Source organism: Sander vitreus, chromosome 23 (assembly GCF_031162955.1).
Source record: "Sander vitreus isolate 19-12246 chromosome 23, sanVit1, whole genome shotgun sequence".
Lineage (NCBI taxonomy): Eukaryota > Metazoa > Chordata > Actinopteri > Perciformes > Percidae > Sander > Sander vitreus.
In genome coordinates, this window is record NC_135877.1 from 11,393,417 (window position 1) to 11,413,241 (window position 19,825).

General features: G+C 39.6%; 1 protein-coding gene across 4 annotated transcripts in view; it reads left to right on the forward strand.

The window, feature by feature from the left end:
* Window positions 1–19,559, forward strand: part of znf800b (zinc finger protein 800b) — a 33,240-nt gene extending 13,681 nt beyond the window's left edge. For 2 of the 4 annotated variants that reach the window (XM_078242503.1, XM_078242504.1), the window contains exons 2-12: window positions 1,574–1,687; window positions 3,595–3,922; window positions 7,059–7,154; window positions 9,196–9,339; window positions 14,663–14,837; window positions 15,057–15,246; window positions 15,455–15,617; window positions 15,989–16,353; window positions 16,554–17,714; window positions 18,435–18,548; window positions 18,910–19,559. In XM_078242503.1, coding sequence (XP_078098629.1) covers window positions 1,628–1,687; window positions 3,595–3,922; window positions 7,059–7,154; window positions 9,196–9,339; window positions 14,663–14,837; window positions 15,057–15,246; window positions 15,455–15,617; window positions 15,989–16,353; window positions 16,554–17,714; window positions 18,435–18,536 — 2,784 coding nt within the window. In that variant the 5' untranslated portion in view covers window positions 1,574–1,627 and the 3' untranslated portion in view covers window positions 18,537–18,548; window positions 18,910–19,559. Of the gene's footprint in view, window positions 1–1,573; window positions 1,688–3,594; window positions 3,923–7,058; window positions 7,155–9,195; window positions 9,340–14,662; window positions 14,838–15,056; window positions 15,247–15,454; window positions 15,618–15,988; window positions 16,354–16,553; window positions 17,715–18,434; window positions 18,549–18,738; window positions 18,887–18,909 lie in introns of those variants that run through there. The other 2 variants (XM_078242505.1, XM_078242506.1) reach the window with 2 other exon arrangements.
* The last annotated feature ends 266 nt before the right edge of the window (window positions 19,560–19,825 follow it).

The window sequence follows — 19,825 nt, forward strand, 5'->3', positions numbered from 1 at the left end:
TTTTGCAATTATGTAAGCACATAATGTAATCTGAAAACTGCTGCCCTGGTTCAAAAAACAATGCAACTGATCTCAGCTGGTATTCTGTCTATGATGGAGTGGAATGGACATTTCTGAGTGACCCCAAACTTTTGACCGGTAGTGTATGTATTATTATGCATTATGTAATTAATGATTTATGTAGTACTGCATTCCGTAATATCCCATGAATCATCAGGAATTGACATGTTCATAGTCTGTCATTTGTGACCTCATACATGAACAACACAACTAAAGCATTGGGTACGTGGGGACATCATTATTAAGCATGATTATTTATTATTATAAATATTATTTATTATTTATTTTTCTGCAAAACACGTGGTCATCACTGCGCAAATTCTGATTTGAACACAACTTGTGCATAACGATGTACTCACCTTACCTAATGCTTTAGTTGATGTGTTCATGCATGAGGTCATGAATGAGAGGCTATGAACTCAATTCCTGATGATTCATAAGATGTAAAGGAATGAAGTAATGCACAAATCATGAATGAATTCATGCATGAATTCATAATTCATGTACCCTTACAGTAAAGTGTTACCATAACCTTAGTTCAAGCCTGTGGCAGCAGTTCCAAGTAATTTGTTAAGTGCCATGCAATGAAAAATAGAGTGGGTGCATTTTCCAAAAGAATGCTTTAATTCTGAAAAATAAAGTTGGTCCCACACAAAACTCACTCAGTGTCTTTTAATATTATTTCTTAGATATGTAGGCTACATTACCAAGAAAATTGATGAATATTAACTGAGATACCCCATTATGTTGTGAGCAGTAGGCCTGTGTGTGCTGTTGACAAAATTGTGTCTAATCTGTCTGTGTCTATGTCTGACCTGGGCTGGCACATGTTCACGTTAAAAAGCGTGTGCGTGCACGAGCACTACGGTCACGCGCAAAGTGTCCCGGTTTTAGTTCCGGGAAATCTGGTCACCCTACTTATAATGCAGAGTGGATGCAGTGTTCTGTTAAGCTATTATATTATTGAATCATTATTATTGATGTGTTGATATGTAAGTGGTATTTTAATGTAGTTGGTTAAGGTGCAATTAGTTTTAACTGCTTCACATACATTTGGTATATTGGCATATTACATTAAGAGAATGAACAGATGTCTATCATCATCAACGCATTTCCATTGCTTTTATAATGTTGAAATGTGGGGCTCCAATAATGCCATATGTAACCATTGCTTTATCCTATTCTCTTAAATGTTTAAGTAACCGTAATGCAGCAGGTACTGTGTATAGTTGTAGTGCAGCTGCATGTAATGTACACACACAAAAGTTTAGTTGTTGAAGGTAACAGATAGCCATTAGGTGTAAATCCTTATGCCAACAGAGCAAACAATACATAAGAAAATGTAGCAAAGATGAGGCATGAGCAGCCTCTGTAATTCTTATACATTTAAATATTTAAAAAAAACTAAGCTCAGGCTCAGAAATAAACAAGCATTTTATATTTTAGAAGTACATCCAGCAGCAGTGGTACTTCATTAAGTGTAGTCCTTGGCTCATGTGGGGTGTTGTTGCAGGTTACAGGAGTGTGCTGGTAGGACCGTGTGGTGCAGCAGGCCACTCTTGGCGGCATGGTGAAGGTCCAGAAGTCAACTAGGAGGAAGAGCTCTCACTGTCTGCGCAGACTGGAGGTACTGGGAAAAAAGATAATGCCTAGATGTTATTGTCCAGTTTCACTCCCTTCACTGTAAGATTGTGGAAAACACACTTCCTCTGTGTTAATCTGTAACTCGACCCCCACCTGATCAAGTCATTTGAACAGTTACAGTCATGTAATGGTCAGATTTTACTCTCTGTGTGTCAGTGGAGATAAACTCCAATTTGATGCTGATGAGTACACAGTGTATCCCACTTAATACATGTGGAATAATTAATTAATTAATTTTTCCACATGTATTAAGTGGGATACACTGTGTGTATCCCCCATCTTTCCTATTTTACCAGACACTATGCTCTCAATTAGCACATGAAACAACCCAACTTTACCCACTTTCACTTTAGTCACACAAGGTAAAGTAACAGATGAAATCATACTTTGATGTAAGGTATATTCCATTACATAAGAAATGAATTATGTTGAATAATTGATCATAATAATTATAATCCATCCTGTTTAATCCAGGTTTCACCTGTCTATTTTATTCTTTGTTCCAACTCGTTGTTTTATTGAGCAGTAAGTGGAAATGAATGCCTGGTCCGCCTACTCTAATCAGTACCCTTCTCATGCTTCATGCTCACCACTTCTCAATAAAAAATGAGGCATGAATAGTTGGTTGACTGACTGACTGATCAATTCATATGCTATCTGAATGGTGGCGCTCCCTGATGCTTCCTTTTACTTGTGCACTGGACAGTCGAAATGTGTAATGTTTCTTTTCTTGCCATAGTAATAAAGACATTTTAGATTTTAATGAAATAGGTACCATTTTCCCCCCATCTTTTCCCCAAGAGCATGATCCACTGGTTGAGATAGAAAGTGTTTGTGTTCAGCGGCTGTAATGGTTTGTTTGTGTTGTACTGCACATATGGGTTTACTGAGCATGTGTAACATACTGTTAAGCTATTTTATGGTCATTGGATTATGCCATGGTATGCACAGTGTATTTGTGTCCAAGTGGCCCACTTGTCCGGTGGTGATGTGCTGTAATGTGCCTGAATGGTGGAGTCATTTATTCCTCTTCAAGGGCGTGGGGATGCGAGGAGTGAGAGAGATAGACACAGGGACAGAGAGAAAATGAGGATAAATTGGTGAGTGGGAGAGGAGAAAAGATTGGGGACTTCAGAGAGAGAGGAGGTCTAGTCAAGAGACACAGCTACACACACACACACACACACACACACACACACGTATGTGCGCACACTGAAGTTGGTGTGGAGTCACTTATCTGCTGAAGGGTGGCTTTGTGCGACAAGGTTAATGTCCCCCTACACAATCTCTGGGTGCTCTGGAAACATGAAATCACACACACACACACACACACACACACACACACACACACACACACATTCTCACACACACATTCTCTCTGTCACCTGCTGTGACCCCTCATTTATCCCAACGATATGGATTGTTTGTTTTTTCAGCAAGTGGTGGTGACTAATGTGGTGACTAATTGTATTTATGATGGGCACTCTTTCCTCATTCCTGATCAAGTTTAATTTATGAGATTTTGTGTGAGTGTGTTTTATGTATCAGTCATTACAACTAGATTGTTAGTGTATCTTTCTTAAAGCCACTATGTAGTGAATTTGAACATTTCTGACTTTGGCGCCTTCCAGTGGTAGTATTCAGAAAGCATTCACTGTGGCAAACAGCAAGTCTGCTGCTTCCCTCACCACTCACAGATTTGACCCAGGGACACTGAGATTATTCGATTGAAAGCAACACAGACTGCACCATTTTTCACATGTTTGTGTCTTATTATTCTACAAAAGAAATGCTATGACATAACAGTCATCCTTTTTACCCTTTTATTTGTTGATTTGTTGCCTCCTTTTTCTGTAGCTCATGTTTTCATGTCTGATTTTGGTCCCACAGAGTGGTGGTCAGACAGTGATGGAGGAAGGCCAGCTCCTTTCAGACAGCCAGCATCCACAACAGGAGGAGCCCCAAAGAGCAGACCAGTCCTCCGATCAAGCCCAGCTCCAGACCTCTGCTCCAGATGAGACTGTGTCGGAAACTCCGATGGATGACCAGGAAAAGAGCGACTCTGAGGCCCAGCTCCAGGCAAAGCCTCTGTGGAAGCCCATTCCCCCTCTGATGCCTGAGTCCCACAGGAGCGCCACCACTGGGACCAGGGACCAAATCTGCCAGACTGAGGAGTGGCTTCAGCAGACCAGCGCCGGCAGCCACGGTCATAACACAGGTGGGTCAGGTTGTCTTCCCACTACACTTCCTGCTGCTTCGATTCATCCACCTACAGGCTAAGACTGTCTGTCAGCCTCCTGTGTAGCTTCACTGCCAGAGCATGGTTGGCTGTGTGCTCCAAATAAGATCAAATGGTCTGTCCAAACAGACGAAATGGAAACCAAAAGAGGTTTTGCATTTAGTGTGCGTTGCTGTCTATGTGACAAACATTTATTAAAGGTTGGAACTTTCAGACGGAAAAAGTAAACCTATCTCTGCCATAATTTGGGAAAGCTTAAATCTTTTTGGTTTGTGGCAAATTACTTAAAATAAGCATAGCCTGAGCAGCATGAAACTATAGAATGTAAAATTTGTATTTAAAAAAAAATAAAATTATTAAAAGATATTGCTTGAATGAGTTTATATATTGCTATCCAAGGTGTAACCACTTCATCTACTGAAATGTTGCTGCCTCGAAATTAGGCCACGCTGATCTGTCGCTCTCAGGTTGATCTCGCCTGAAACTACATGCACCGTGCACTGCCATGTGTTTCATGACCCTAAAGCCAAGCTAACCTATTGATATTGTATTATAAAATATACTACATGGCTATTGAAGCTGCATTTATGATGATGTACTGTTTTCTACTGAATGCTGACATGTTTGTTTCTTTAAATCCTTCCTTAATTTTGGCTTGGCTGCCCATGTTCCTCTCTGCGTTTCTTTCACCGTAGCTTTACTTTGAAAATGGATGTAGACATCTTGATTCAGATGTAAATCCAGCTACTGTGTCTTCATTTCTAACAGTGCTGCTAAGAAAAGTGCCACTCGTAGTAAAAGGAAGCTGTTTGTGTCGACTGACGTTCTCATTGGTTGATCTTTGACCCTCTTGCAGAGGGGGATGTGGAGGTCGGCCGGTCGCTGACCTGCCCCACTGGGATTATAGCAGTTTGCCTGGGAGATGTGTGGGGGGATGGGGATTGGCAAAACACATTCTGTCACACATTAATACATAATCTCCATCTCTCTTTCTGTCAAACCCGCTCACACAGTTGTCATTCACATTTCTAGCTCTCTTTCTGTCTGTCTTTCTGGGTGTGTCAGTCTGTCTGCTGTTTTTTTTGCCTTCTGTCTTTCCTTCATTCTGTTTCTTACTCTCACACACACACACACACACACACACACACACCAACGTATAAGCATATATTGGGCCAACAAGACTTTAAACTTGCAAGGTGTCTGCTTCTAGTCTTATCTGACCAGAAGTAACTTCATCTTGGATAGAGCCAAACTGAAAAAAAGTTAAAAAAAAACAAAACAGACAAAAATCACTGAAAATATATATATATATATATGTATGTGTGTATATATATATATGTGTATATATATATATATATATATGTATGTATATATATATATATATACACACATAGATATACACACATATATATATATATATGTGTGTATGTGTATGTATGTATATATATATATATATATATATATATATATATATATATATATATATATATATATATATATATATATATGTGTATGTGTATGTGTATGTAGTATGTGTGTGTATATATATATATATGTATATGTGTGTGTCAACGTGAATTAACAAAGCACAGCATTGTTCTTTGATGACAATAGTGCATCTTTGCTAACCTAAATTGTAGTTTGCAGGCTGTAATTGAAGTGTGTGCTTCAAAACCGAACAAACATTTGTCACAGTTGGAAACATTTGCTTTGTCCCAGTTACCACTGTTACAAAATGCTCCTTTTGTTGCTGCAGAAATTATGTTCATCCTGTCACCTTCTTTTACACCAATATAAAGTGAGAAATTAGACTTAAACATTTGAGGTGATTACAGGGTCTGTTGTGGCCTTTGTCCATGTAATTGGTCTGCTCTTGTGGCTGTTTACTTACTGTTTGTATGCCAATCGCCATGAAAAGTCAAAAACGTAGTACTGAAGTTAAGTTGCTGAATTAAAAATAAAAATGGAGCCACAGTCAGTTTGCATCAATAATGCAGGAACCATGCTGCTATTTTATTTTTAATGATGAATTAAATAGTTTGGCACTTCCTCACACATCAATAAGTACAAAAAACACCCTAAAGGTTTTTTGGTAAATTATTTTTTTGGTGTTTCTCTGTTCCAGACAGAAGTGTGTGGTTGTGTTTTTTTTAGAAAAGTAGAATGAATTTGTTCTATGCAGTGATTTACAAAGACTGAAGATTTAGCAGGAGACAAGCCAACCTGTTTTTTGTTCGAAAATAACACGTCACACTGATTTTGAAATAAATCTCTGCTCTAAATTGCATATATTGCTCATACTGAGTATCATGCTAGATTGCACATATTTTAATTTTAGACATTTACCCGATTAGTATTGATTGCAGTGAGTGCAATAGTGGGATATTTTTCCTTGATCTACAATTCACCTTACAAGCAACCAGAAATGTGCAGGGTGAAATGTGATTTCCTCACTGCCATTACAGTATTATTGTGGCAATTGAATGATAACAATTAAAGATGGCATAAAAGCAAGTCTGTTAATTAGACAAAACAAACCTGTGGGACTCCTGGTTATCCGTGTACAGTGGCTCAGTCCTTGTCGCAGCAGCCGCAGGTTCGGTTCCGACCTGCGGCCCTTTTCTGCATGTCAGTACCCCTCTCTCTCTGACTTTGTTCCCCCATTACATGTTTGCCAACAGTCCCACTTGAGCTGTAGTCCTCTAAACAAGCATCACAGAGATATCAATAGCCTTAGTCTTTTTATTTCTGCACCCTGTATTTCCTTTTTGATCACGTCCTTGATAAAGCTAAGGAATGAGGGATGTATTTAATGATGTACTGAAATTATAAGGAAAAGACAGATGACCTGCTTTCTCATAGTCATTTGTGTGTGTGTGTGTGTGTTAGCATGGAGCTAATGAGGTCAGAGTGAATCACTGTCTCATACAGACCTCATTGTATGACTATGATTGTGTGTATCCTTAAAGCACAATGCAATATACCTTGTGTCTTACCAGGTCCCCAGAATTCCCAGTTGATGGTGTATTTCTCCAAGACTGTCATACTCTGATGTAATTATATGCTGGCTTTGATGAAATGCAATCTCTCTCTCGCTCTCTCTCTTGCTCTCTAGGTCTGTGTGTGGAGCCCGGAGATCCTCCTCTACTCCAGCAGCCTCTGCAGACATCCAAGTCAGGGATTCAGCAGATCATTGAATGCTTCCGTTCAGGTTTGTGTCTGTGTGTTTTCTTTTTATCCATTCATTTTTTATTTAGTTATATTTATTATGCAGACACGGCACAAGTGTTTTTCCAGATGACAGAAATGACATGGTCTCTATGCCTTGCAATGTTTAAAACTGAACCACCAAGAAAATAAAATTATAATAAATAAATAAAAAAATAAATAAATCAATTAAAAATCAATTAAAAACAAACAAACACTCCCTTCAACAATAACAAAAAAAGAAACCCCACCCCAAACCATACAGATGCTGCAGTATATAACAATACATTTGAAAGAGAGAGAGAGAAGAAACTATATATCTATATAAATTGTACAGGAATATGACAGAAAATAAATAAGTAGCACATATAAACAAAACGATCAGCCGTTGCCCTCCAGGGACAAGCGAGTCAGAGTCTCTTTAGGAAAGAATCCAAGGGTTTCCAGAGTCTCCAGAATTTGTCTGGGAGATTGGGATTCAGTGCCAAAGGGGACCATACAGAAATGACAGTGGGAATATTTAAATATTTTCTCAGATCCCTCCAAACCATTAGTGTGTTCCAAATAATTACATTGTTAAGAGATTCTATCTGATCTGTATTGTAGATAAAGGTGATGGATTTAAGCCCTCCAGGATATCTATCTTATAAATAAACCAAAGTCATAATTTAAAGGTGGGCTGACCAGGTAGATTGAGCAGGGATAAACCTCACAGTTCCCTTGGCTTAATAAAATTAATGATATATATATATATATATATATATATATATATATATATATATATATATATATATATATATATATATATATGTGTGTGTGTGTATATATATATATATATATATATATATATGTGATGTGTATATATATATGTGTGTATATGTGTGTATATGTATATATATATATATATGTGTATGTATATATATATATATATATATATATATATATATATGTGTGTATATATATATATATATAATATATGTGTATGTGTGTATATATATATATATATATATATATATATATATATATATATATATATATAATATATGTGTATGTGTGTATATATATATATATATATATATATATATATATATATATATATAAAGGATTTTCGTTTTTATATCATTGATTCTCCCAAAGAAGGAAGTGGGCAAGGATGTCCACTTCTTCAAATCGTTTTGAATTTTTTGAATTAGAGGGGAGTAATAATTCCAAAATCAATTATTGTGACAAAAAACCTTTCTGACCAATTTGTTTTATAAAAATTGCATTAGCAGTCTTCACCAACAGTCTGAGCCAGTGGCAAAAGAGCAATAGATGCCAAGGATACACAATTCTGAAAGAGAAAAAAAACACGTGAGAGGACAATGCGTGTTTTGGTGTTTGTATGTGTAAGCAAGTTGCACAAGTACTGACTGTGTGAGTCACAGTAGTAGTGTTTTCTCAGTAATTTTGCATGAAACGTTTGCGTAGTAAAATGTCCAACAGAGCATATAATACATGCTGTTACTTAGGCAAAATATGAGTCAGATATATTGAAATTGAACATATGAGTCAGCATGCTTACGACAATGACAGGAAAAAGTAAAGGTGACGACTGCAGTGACGCAAAAGTAGCACTTAACACAAAGGCAAATATCATCTGAGTCCTTTTAAATGTCAAAGAGACACAGGCATTTTACACAGACTGGAATTTATCAGCTTAATTTCTCTGTTCAACTCTTGTTTTCCCTGTTTTCTCAGCAATATGAGATTATATAAATGCCTGTAATTTTCCAGACAGTTTTCCTTTTACATTTGAGCTGTTTCAGCAAGATATTATAAACATTTCAGTGTATTGAAACAGTGTATTTGATCAGCCTGAAATGGCTCACCACCATTATACATCTTTGCAGACTCCTAACAACTACACAACAAGAAATATAAATTAATTTAGATTTTCTGCAATGAATTGTACAATATTCTGTATGTACACGGTATACTGTATATCTTATAATTCTCCCTGAAATCACTGGAAGTAATCATCACTGCTTTTCTTTGGCTTGCAGGCACTAGCCAGCTGAAGCACATGCTGCTGAGGGAGGTGGACACCATCTTTGAATGTAAACTGTGTCGCAGTCTGTTCAGAGGCCTGCCCAACCTCATCACACATAAAGAGTACTACTGCCTATCACGGCTGCCTGAACCCGACGGTTAGTGACATAACGCATTAGCATGCAGACACACAAGCGTCTATAATACTCGTTTACTCACAAAAATCAAAGCACAAAAAAATTAGATAGAAAGGTAAAAATGACTAATGAACTCAAGAATAAAATCAATTGGCAGAACAGGTAAAACACGATCTTCAAGAGCCAAGGCCAGAGCATTTATGCATGCTGAGGACCAAGGTTATTATGGTTTTGCATTTTTCATTAGTTTTTATTTTTATTTTTGTTTTGACTTTTTGTTTTCAAATTCAGTTTAGTTTTAATTAGTTTTTAAAGCGGGTTTGCTAGTTTAGTTTTTGAAAACGCTTAGTTTTAGTTTAGTTTTTATTAGTTTTAGTCTTTTTTTGTAATATGGGTTATTTGTCGGGGGATTCAAAAAGATCAGAAAAAGTATTGTGTAATAATAACTCAACAAAAACATCATACAATTTTAGAAATATGTATTCAACAATAACACCAGTACATAAAATGTAGCCTACATATGGTCATAAATATGTAAACCGTCTACACAAGACGCAGTATGTGCAAAATGTGTAAGTGACATGATCCAGGAAAAAAACCTAAATAGCCAACAGACTAAAGAAGACATACATCAACAGGTGTTTTCAACTTTGGTTCGATTAAAGTGGCGAACGTTTTGAAGTCAATCGAGTCACACAGTTGTGTAGACATCCCAGTATTAATCCACATATTAACCCACGCTTCCTCCCGCTTTTGGTATTTACTAACCAGCAGCTATCGGGTCACCGGTGAAAGCCCTCCTGTAGTGTTCTCTGTCCTGCTGTTGTCTCTGTCATGCTGCCTGGCCCTGTATCCATACATCCATGCCCGTAACGTTACCGGGGTTAGCTTCTGTTTCGGGGAAAGGGGGCTTTGCGTTCTCCTTTACCTTGTTAAGGTAAGCTAGGTTAGCCTCCTAGCTTGTGTGCGCTTCTCAAATGTACTTTCAAATGCGTGGGATGTTTCCCTGTAATAAATTGCCCACATATTTTACCACCTTCCACTGCAAGGCGCTTTTATCTGACACAGTCATAATCAAATAGGACTGTCGCTTTCTTCCAGGTGCCAGGCGAGAGGCACGGAGCCACGGACATGTTGTGTTCAATTTGACGTGGAATGTCGGAATTTCTGGGTTCCCAGTCGGAAACTATACATGTCTACGGGAAATGTCATGGTCGGAGAGATATAACGTTATTTGCTCTATGAAAGATGGACAAAGACGAAAACTAAGGACATTTACTCAATTTTATTTTATTTTAGTTAGTTTTGCAAACAGACATTACAATTTTAGTTTAGTTATCGTTTTTTTGTAATGCCTCGTTTTTATTTTTATTTCAGTTAACGACTGTTTTTTCCCACCTAGTTTTTGTTATTTCGTTCGTTTTCGTTAACGATTATAACCTTGCTGAGGACATGCAAATGCAAACTTGTACAGATCACACAGACAAACGGAGACTCCTTGAACAAGGCAGGGATCAAAAGGACTTGAGCTAGTCGCCCATACACACCTAGTTATACACACCTATGCACAGAATCATTGATTACTTTAACATCTCTTACGGCTACTCCACATTTGACTTCATAGTCTGTCACTCCAAAGTTTCTTGTCTCTCTTTCACGCCATCTGCCTCCTACTCATTATTCTCCTCTTATCTCCTCTGTCTGCACATTCATTTCATTCATTTGCACACAAACTCACATGCACATTGTAACATGCTCAATCCATCAATCATTTCCCTCACTCAAAGTGCTGTTTCTCATCTGCTCTCCTCTCATATCACTAAGGAAGTTGACTTTGATCTGCTAGGGGTGGGAAAAAAAATCAATACAGCATAGTATTGCGATATTTTCCGTGGCAATACTGTATCGATACACAGACGCCAAGTATCGATCTATTATTATATGTGTGTTTGTGCTTGTCCCATTTTGCAGCAATACAATTTTAATTATTATTATTATTAATATAGTATCGTGACATAAGTATCGTGACGATATCGTATCGTGAGGCTTCTGGTGATTCCAACCCCTATGATCTGACATTTGTATTTGATCTACTTCTCATTAGCCACAGTATGTGTCCACGTCTCTTTTCTTTGCTGCTTAGAAGTGGTATGACTTGTGGAAAGAATTAAGCCTTGGAGACTCTGTTTCTCTGTTCTAGTTTAACTCTCCTCTCCTCTCTTCCTAAAAGAGAAATCAATCTGAACACATACTGTCACGTTATATTTTTGCCGTTTTATCCACTGTAATGAAACAAATGTCATCACAATCTTTTTTCCACCTGCTTGTTGTCTTAATTAAGCTGTTTGTTGGCTTAATTCTTCTCAATCAAGAGCCCATTACCAGCGGATGAAAGTGTATTGCATTGCTATTTTGATAAATTACTTAATTTGTGTCTGTTTTTCACCAGTGAGACACTGGGTATTAATTGTGTGATTACTGGATTATAAAAAAAACTAAATTTTTCACCAGCCAGCCCTGACAGAGGACCTATACAGTCTCCAGTGATGATTTGTGGTCCATTTTTAAAGTGCCTAAAATTCAATTACTCTCTTTCCATCCTCTCTTTATCTCCTGTTGTGAAGAACGGTATGCAATAAACTTGCACATTTACCAGAAGAGGAATACCCACATAAAGGAGGCTTTCGAGAGGCAAAATAATTGTATTTACTCTAAAAGAAAGCACTGTGTGGGTAAGTGCCAAAGCAAAAGTGCACAAACAGAAAATGTTTTGTAGCCAGAGACCATCATCTTCTCAGTACATAAATGGAGTCACACTAACTCTTTGCGGGCATTTTAAATGGGTTCAATAACACAGAAGAGAACTGAAGAGAGAGGGTGACAGGTCTCTGTGAGATGATGTTTTCTTTTCAGATTTTTTGGGGCTTTTATCTGATGCACAATTTGCCACAAGAAGCAGGAATACTTTGGTTCAGTGTCTTGCTCAAATACATGTCGAGATGACACACAGGCTGCTGATACACACACTTTGGCTGTTAAGGGTTCTGTCATTTTATTCATAGGATGATTTTCTAACCAGGTGGATAACTTTCCACCAACTAAAATATTTCCATTTTTGGCTATCTATTATATTTTAATATTAATATTTTAGATATTCAAGATTAAATGTACCCTTTTAAAGGTGCTATCAGTAAAACATGACTCTATAGTAACATGGCTCTATAGTAACATCAAGAGAAAGTAATGGCAAACTAAAACAGCCAACGTGTCCTTTTCCACAACCCTTTGTTGTTGTTATTTTGTTTTTTTTCTAAGAAAATCTATATTTTGTTTACAAAAGTTTAGCTTACTTTCACTTACGTAACTGATACAGCGCTGCAGATATAAGACCAGATTTTGGTATGTCTACCCTATGTTTCCAAAGTTTACACATGCGGATAGGGATGTAATGATTACCGGTGTATCGGTAGACCACGGTAAAAATGTTGATAACAATTACCGTTTTCATTTAAAATATCATTATCACGGTGGATTACCATGGTGTAGAAACCGCATGTTCCCAGCTTCATCCGAGTCTCCTGAAGTTGCCGCGTGGGCGCACTGCGTAGCCTACAGTGCGTTTCTTGAAGTTGGAATCCTGGCGTGAGGAGGAGATGACGCTCAGGACATTTATCAGCCTTGTAAAAAAGGCCATAGTAACACCTGCTCTCTCTCCTGAGATGATTGACCAATCAGTGACGAGAGTCATTTCTTTGATCTCCTGCCAATCACTTGCGCTCAGACAGGAGAAGGGGACAGAACAGCTGTAAACTGACTTTTTTCTTATCATTTCTTTTCCCGTTTTCGGACTTGTTGAAGTCATGTGTGTAGCCTAGAACGTAAGTTAAAACTATTCTGTAGCTTGCTAAATTGTCATGGGTTTTACTACCTCGTTATCTGTGTAAACGTTTAAGCTACGTTTATTCATATTTCAATAAGTGTACTGCTACAATGTGGATTAAGTTTTGCCTGTGTTAGCCTACGACATGACATTTATTTGGAGTAAGAGATATATTATCGCCTTGATAATATTGCTGTTGCTGTGTTTCTTGCTATTGCATAGCTGATAGATGTGCAGATTGTTTAATATTACTTGTGCAGCCATGTGTTGATATTCAGGTTGTGTCGGGGCAATTTGCTAGCAACATGCAATCATCAGTAAACAGATAGCGCTGTGGAGCCATGTGCTTATCTATTAAAGGTGTATTATACCGTTTGCTCCGTTATGGATATGTGTGTTGTAATAGATGTGGCTTATTCTCAGTTTGTGTTACTGAGCAATATGTTACATTTATGTTAATTATTACAGAGAAATGAATGTAATTCTTAGTATTGTTTCTTGTTATATGCTGGTGGCTATAACATTTAGTTTTGGTAAATCATGTTCATAGTAAGTCAGATGCTTATTGATGTGCATTATTATTTGCTTATATTTCAGAACCACATCCAACTTCACATGTAACATCAAATACAACTTCATAGTTAACTTCATGTTGGAGTTGTAAATAAATCTTCCTGGATTTCAAAGTCAGACATCTCTGGTTCAAGTTCTTACCGGACACCCTACAGCGGGCCGGTGTGTCAGTAGCCAGTTTTCAATAGTTTTTACAAGCCTATTGCCTATATTTTTGTAATATAATAAACACTGTTACACTTGTTCAAACTATTTCAGCTTGTGTAGGCCTATCGGTGCTTTCTGAACATATTGAACACATCTTTAAAAATGCCGCGATAATACCGAAAACCGTGATAATTTTGGTCACTATAACCGTGAGGTTAAATTTTCATACCGTTACATCCCTACATCCAGACCTCCACTGAGTACAAACTGACTCCGGTGAGGCACAATTGGCTGGATGTTTGTTAAAAACCATCTAACTTCAAAGCTGTGGCAAAGTCCCACCTGTTATGTTGCATCAGCAAAAACACATTGTGTTGCTAACATTAGCTACATCATATGATGCCTACTACAATGTTAGCTCTACACCAGTTCTGAAAAGAATTCACTTTTTGAAGCTCCCAACACTGCACCATTGTTTTAACCCTGGGAAATTCAAGCATCCCTACCATTAATGAGCTGGGCCGAGTCTGTCTGCTTGGAAATATTTCAGCAGAATTTTTCACCACCCATTAAAGTAACCGTAGTGATTGGCAATGACCAGGGTCTCTTAAAGTAGTTTTATACAAAAAGTAAATATAGTATTGCTAATTTTGACCTAAATAGTATTACACTTTTACTAGTTACTATGCTACTAATGTTTATTATAAACAATTTCATTTATTTTTTTGGATTGTTCTTTGCTAGGTCCGTCGGGTGATGACAGGCAGAGTGTGGCCATGAAGGATTTATTGGACGCCATATATCCCAGAGCCCCAGACTACGTGGTCCGACTGGAGCCCATTCAGACCACTACCAAGGCCGTGTTCCAGTACCTCGCCACAGAGGAGGAGCTTGCTAGATTTCCGTCACACACACCCAGGTAGGTGGTATGATGATGGATTAAAATGTACTGTAACTTTTAAGATGCAACATATTTGATTCGTTGTTCACAGAGGAACACGACAAGCTTCATCAACGCAAATCCAGTTTGTACAATGTGGTCTAGACTTCTTGTTATCTCAGACCCTCATCCTGTGAATGGTTTTTTAGGCTAGTCCCAGTCCCAGTCTCTCACTGTTTGTCTCAATGTCCTTCACAGTGCCAGAGAGAGTCCGGTAGCATGGGAAGGAGAACCAGTGGAGGGTGTGGACAACAACCAGCCAAGCCAGCCAGGAGGGCCAGAGAGCCACAGCAGCCCGGGACAAAATCAGGGACAGAAGAAATGGGAGGCGGAGGAGGAGGCTAAAGAGGAGCAGCCACAGCAGGAAGACGAGGAGTCCACCAGTGGGGTAGGTGACTGGACACGTCAGGAAGCACAAGTGACAAAGTAAAGTTGGGGTGCTCAGAGTGAATATGCAACAAAAGTCTTTTTTTACTGATAAATACCTCTCATTGCTGAGGTGTGTTGCATTCTCATATGCTAAATGATTATCCACATTGCCTTGTTCATCATAGTCAGTCAAGCTCTCTCTTCTCGGTTCTCTCCATCCCATCCAGGTTGAGGATGTGACAATCTCTTGTTGTCTCTGCGGTCAGGACTTTAACTCACGCCGCAGCATCAGACGTCACTGCCGCAAAATGCACCAGACCAAACTCGAAGAGCTCCGAAAGTTCACAGAGACACGTACAGTTCCCACAAGCCTTCTCTCTATGGTGAAAGGTAAGCGTTTATACAAATTACAATGAAAAACGACAAACAATATTGAATATGGTGATTTAGAAATTGGTCAGTATGATAACATATTGATTAAAACCCCACATAACATAACAAAGAGGTGGTTTGACTTGACTTGGTGATTAAACTTAATTGAACATTTGTACACTAAACCTAATGGTCATGATAATGGTGTTTCTTGCTTTAGCTGAATAGTTACAGTGTAGATTTTCCACAAACTGTCGGAAATAATCTGAAACAAAAATGTCAGTACTTTGTTTTATGTGTGCACATTGGATGTAGAGGCATTGCAAATTGCCCATTGCCATATATTCAAAGGAAACATGAAATAATATGTATTGCTGTTGTTGCTGGAGGTCGGCCAAGGACTCTCAGCACACCTACTGGAAAATCCTGCCCAGTGTGCCTCAAAACCTTCGCTACCAAAGCCAACGTACGCCGCCATTTTGATGAGGTGCATCGTGGTCTACGGCGGGACACCATCACACCCAGCATCGCCTCACGGCCTGGCCTGCCCTTCTCTCTGGAGGTCACACCCCCCAGGAAGAGCAACAATGCCTCTCCAACACGTGGCCACAACTCCAAGTCCACCCCTGTGACCTCGAAAACAACACATTCCAACCAAAACCAGTCCAAACAACAGAGTCAGCCCGCAGCCTCTCCACAGGCGGCACCTGCCTCATGTCGCTGCACGCTCTGCAAGAGGAACTACAGCTCTCAGGTTTGTTTGTTGCCCTACTGGCAGCTTCAAGCTTTTCTGGCTTTTGGTGTTTTCAAATCTCAGGTCCTGGCAGCATGAGGTACACTCAAGATGTTCTTTTGGATGGTATTTTATTATCTTGAATTGGTTGAAATAGTCATGTTTCTTTCCCAAAGAATGAAAACATATCAATTGATCTTTAATTTTTCTGTGTATTTCAGCTCATGTTGAAGAGACACATGCGTATTGTCCACAAAATATACAGCATCAAAAGTAACAAGTCTGCTACCACGGCAACCTCCTCTACTCCGGCAGCCACACCTAACAGTAGCAGCGCTAACTTAGGCCCAAGCAACAACATCCGAGTGAAAGAGGAAGCAGTAGAACCTTCAGATGAAGACGACGACGGGGAGGACTTTGACAGTAGTCCTGCCCCTTCTCCCAGTGACAGCACTGGGACAGCTAAACGGGTTTCTGTGGCACACAACACCATGAAGGTGAAGGAAGAGGAGGCCCCGTCGAGCCCAAAGATGACGCCATCCTTATGTTCGCCATCCTCACGTGGTGGCAACATGTGCAGCGGGGGTGTGCCCGCCAAAATGACCAAGCTGTCAGTGGGTTTTGACTTCAAGCAGCTTTTCTGCAAGCTGTGCAAGCGACAGTTCAGCTCACGTCAGAACTTAACAAAGCACATTGAGCTGCACACGGACGGCAACGACATCTTCATCAAGTTCTACCGCTGCCCTCTCTGTCGCTACGAGTCGCGTCGCAAACGTGACGTCCTGCGTCATGTGACTGTGGTCCACAAGAAGTCATCTGGATACCTCGGCAAGATCATGCCCAAACTGGAGAGCAGGGCGGTCAAGAGGCTAGCTGAGGTAGTCCTCAACAGTACGACCCCCAACAAGAGGACAAGTGGCAGCATCAAAGAGGAAGTAAACGGACGTCACGCTTCTTCGCCATCGTCCTCCTCTTCTTCGCCCCCTGTCACTCGCAAGCTAGAGTGCTCCACGGCTGCCCCAACCACTTCATCAGCTTCCTCTTCCTCCGCCCCGCCTCCTGCCCCTGTCACTCGGAAACAGCTGGACCTCTCATCGCCAGTGGTCACCCCGTCCCCTCCTGTCACCCGTAAGCAGGAGAGGGAGCAGACCCACCAGCCTCGTCCCATCAGCCCCCCGCTGACCCGCCGCAGTGAAAAACACACACACCAACGCAACTCCTCCTCCACCACTCCACCCAGCAACCAAACTCCACACACCCGACGGCACGACACCCAGTCAGAGAGCAGCGGCACAGGGTCGTCGTCCTCCACTGAAGTCAGAGTGACCAAGAATTTCTCCCTCCACGCATGCGACCAGTGTGGGCGGGCCTTTGCCAAGAAGGTACTGGATTTTCAATTACTGACATAAATATCTCCTCTTTTAAAAGACACACTTTGTAGACTTTCCCCAGTGAGGACTAACACTCATCACTAAACAAATGGAGTAGACTGCTACTGCTAGTGGAAATGATCCAGTGTATCAATTCCAGTCTGAGGGGTCATTGTCAGGGCATAGAGTGTGGTGGTAAGATCATTATCATCACTTGGTATGCACTCATGTAGACTCTACATGAAGAGAATGGGTGTCTTGCTTATAACTGCTTTGAACTTTTGTAAATTGACCCCCGGTCCTAATTAGTTGATGAAGTCATTGGTCGATCGAAAGAAAATCGATCGTCTTATTCTGATCATTGAAATGGAGTTCAAAAGTCATTTTTCAAGCAAACATTCTCGGTAACCAGCTCCACAAATGTGTAGATCTGGTGCTTGTCTTAGCTTTATATATATATTGTAAATTTAACATCTGTAGGTTTTGGGCTGTTGGTCAGATAAAACAAGACATTTAAAGACACATTTTAGAGGGGTATGCTTCACTTTTTTTGTTTATGTGTATGTTAGTGTATCATGATGATGATTTTCTTTATCTGGACTCTGCCGACTGTTACAGTAAAGATGTAGCTTAACTCCATGTAATAAAACTAACCTCGGTAGCATGTATCGTGTACTGTATGGATTTATAAATACAAAGCAAGTGATCTTTTCTTTAAATTGTTTTTGTCAGCTGTACCTGGAGTCTCACAAGCGAAGTCATCGTAATGCAGTGACCGCAGCAGCCAGCAAGAGGAAAGGAGTCAGCACCCGCTCCAAATCCCTAGTCTGGTGAATCACACACACTGTAAGTACACAGAAGGGCTTACCTCCCTTACAAGATGTGTGTTTATGTTTGTGTAGAAGACCATTCCCTTGGGCAAAGATAAGACACCACAATCATTCTGCAGGCTTTAATTGACCGCTAAGCCCGTTTACCAGCTGCTTTCCACATTCTACCTCTCGCTTATTTCTCGGTGTATCACTCTGCTCATTAGTAATCTTCCTCTTTGGTCTAATTGTTGCTTTTCTTTCTGGATCTTTCCTCTTGCTTTCCTTGTTGTTCTCTCTTGATCTGTTCCCCTTACTCTCTCTATTCTCTACTTCCTTTTGTCTTCCCTCTTTCCTCATCTCTCTTCTTTTTCTTCTCTCTCTCTCTCTGCTTACAGTCTGCCGGGGATAATGGACGAGCGAGCCTCTAACAATGAAGAAGCGAATCAAAACTTAATTGGGAGAATAATGGACGAATAGAACGAGCACAGAGCAGAGATGAAGGAAACAAACAAAAGGAACAATGGAGCACCATAGAGGAGTGAAGTAGTGCTTAAGAACCAAACATTTAGTTGGAATCTGACTTTTTTTTGTATAGGTTTATTATGAAGCCAGCCAGCTTGCTGGACGGTGGCGCTGCTATCCATGAAGAGACTGTAGCGAACAGAAGGTTTACTACCACTGTATATATCTGCATTTACTTCCAACAGTATGTAAATGTAGATAACTGATTTGTACTTGGTAGCAAAGGGATGCAGATAGACTGTGTGTGTGTGTGTGTGTGAGTGTGACAGAGGGACTCAAAACTGGATCGTGACCTCTACAGAAAATAGACTGGAAACTAATTGTTGATTTTTCTTTCTTTAGAGAAAGCAGAATATTGTACCCTTGCTGTCCCGCACAGATACGCAAAACATACAGTATTTGGGTCCTTGGCTATTAGCATTGTATCACTTTTCTGTATATTCACACCTTATATAGTGTTTTAGGGTGTTAACAATTTGATATATTTCAATACTACTTGCTCAACATTACGACAGATTTAAAACATTTTCCCACTGTCGATTGGAACACTGTTGTGTCCTGTTATCTTAACAGAGAAACCATAGCCAACGTGTTTCCACCGAGTCTTTAGAAGGCTAGCTGCTTGCTTTGAGTTGAAAATTACTTTTATCTTCTCATGTAAATGTTGCTACTGAAAAGCAAACGGATCACAGATCAGAATTCCAGAAGTAATATTCTTCACACAAGCAGTCCATAGACATATTTAGTTATATCTGCTTTTGTAGTGACTAACTGCAGCTGGAGTGAATT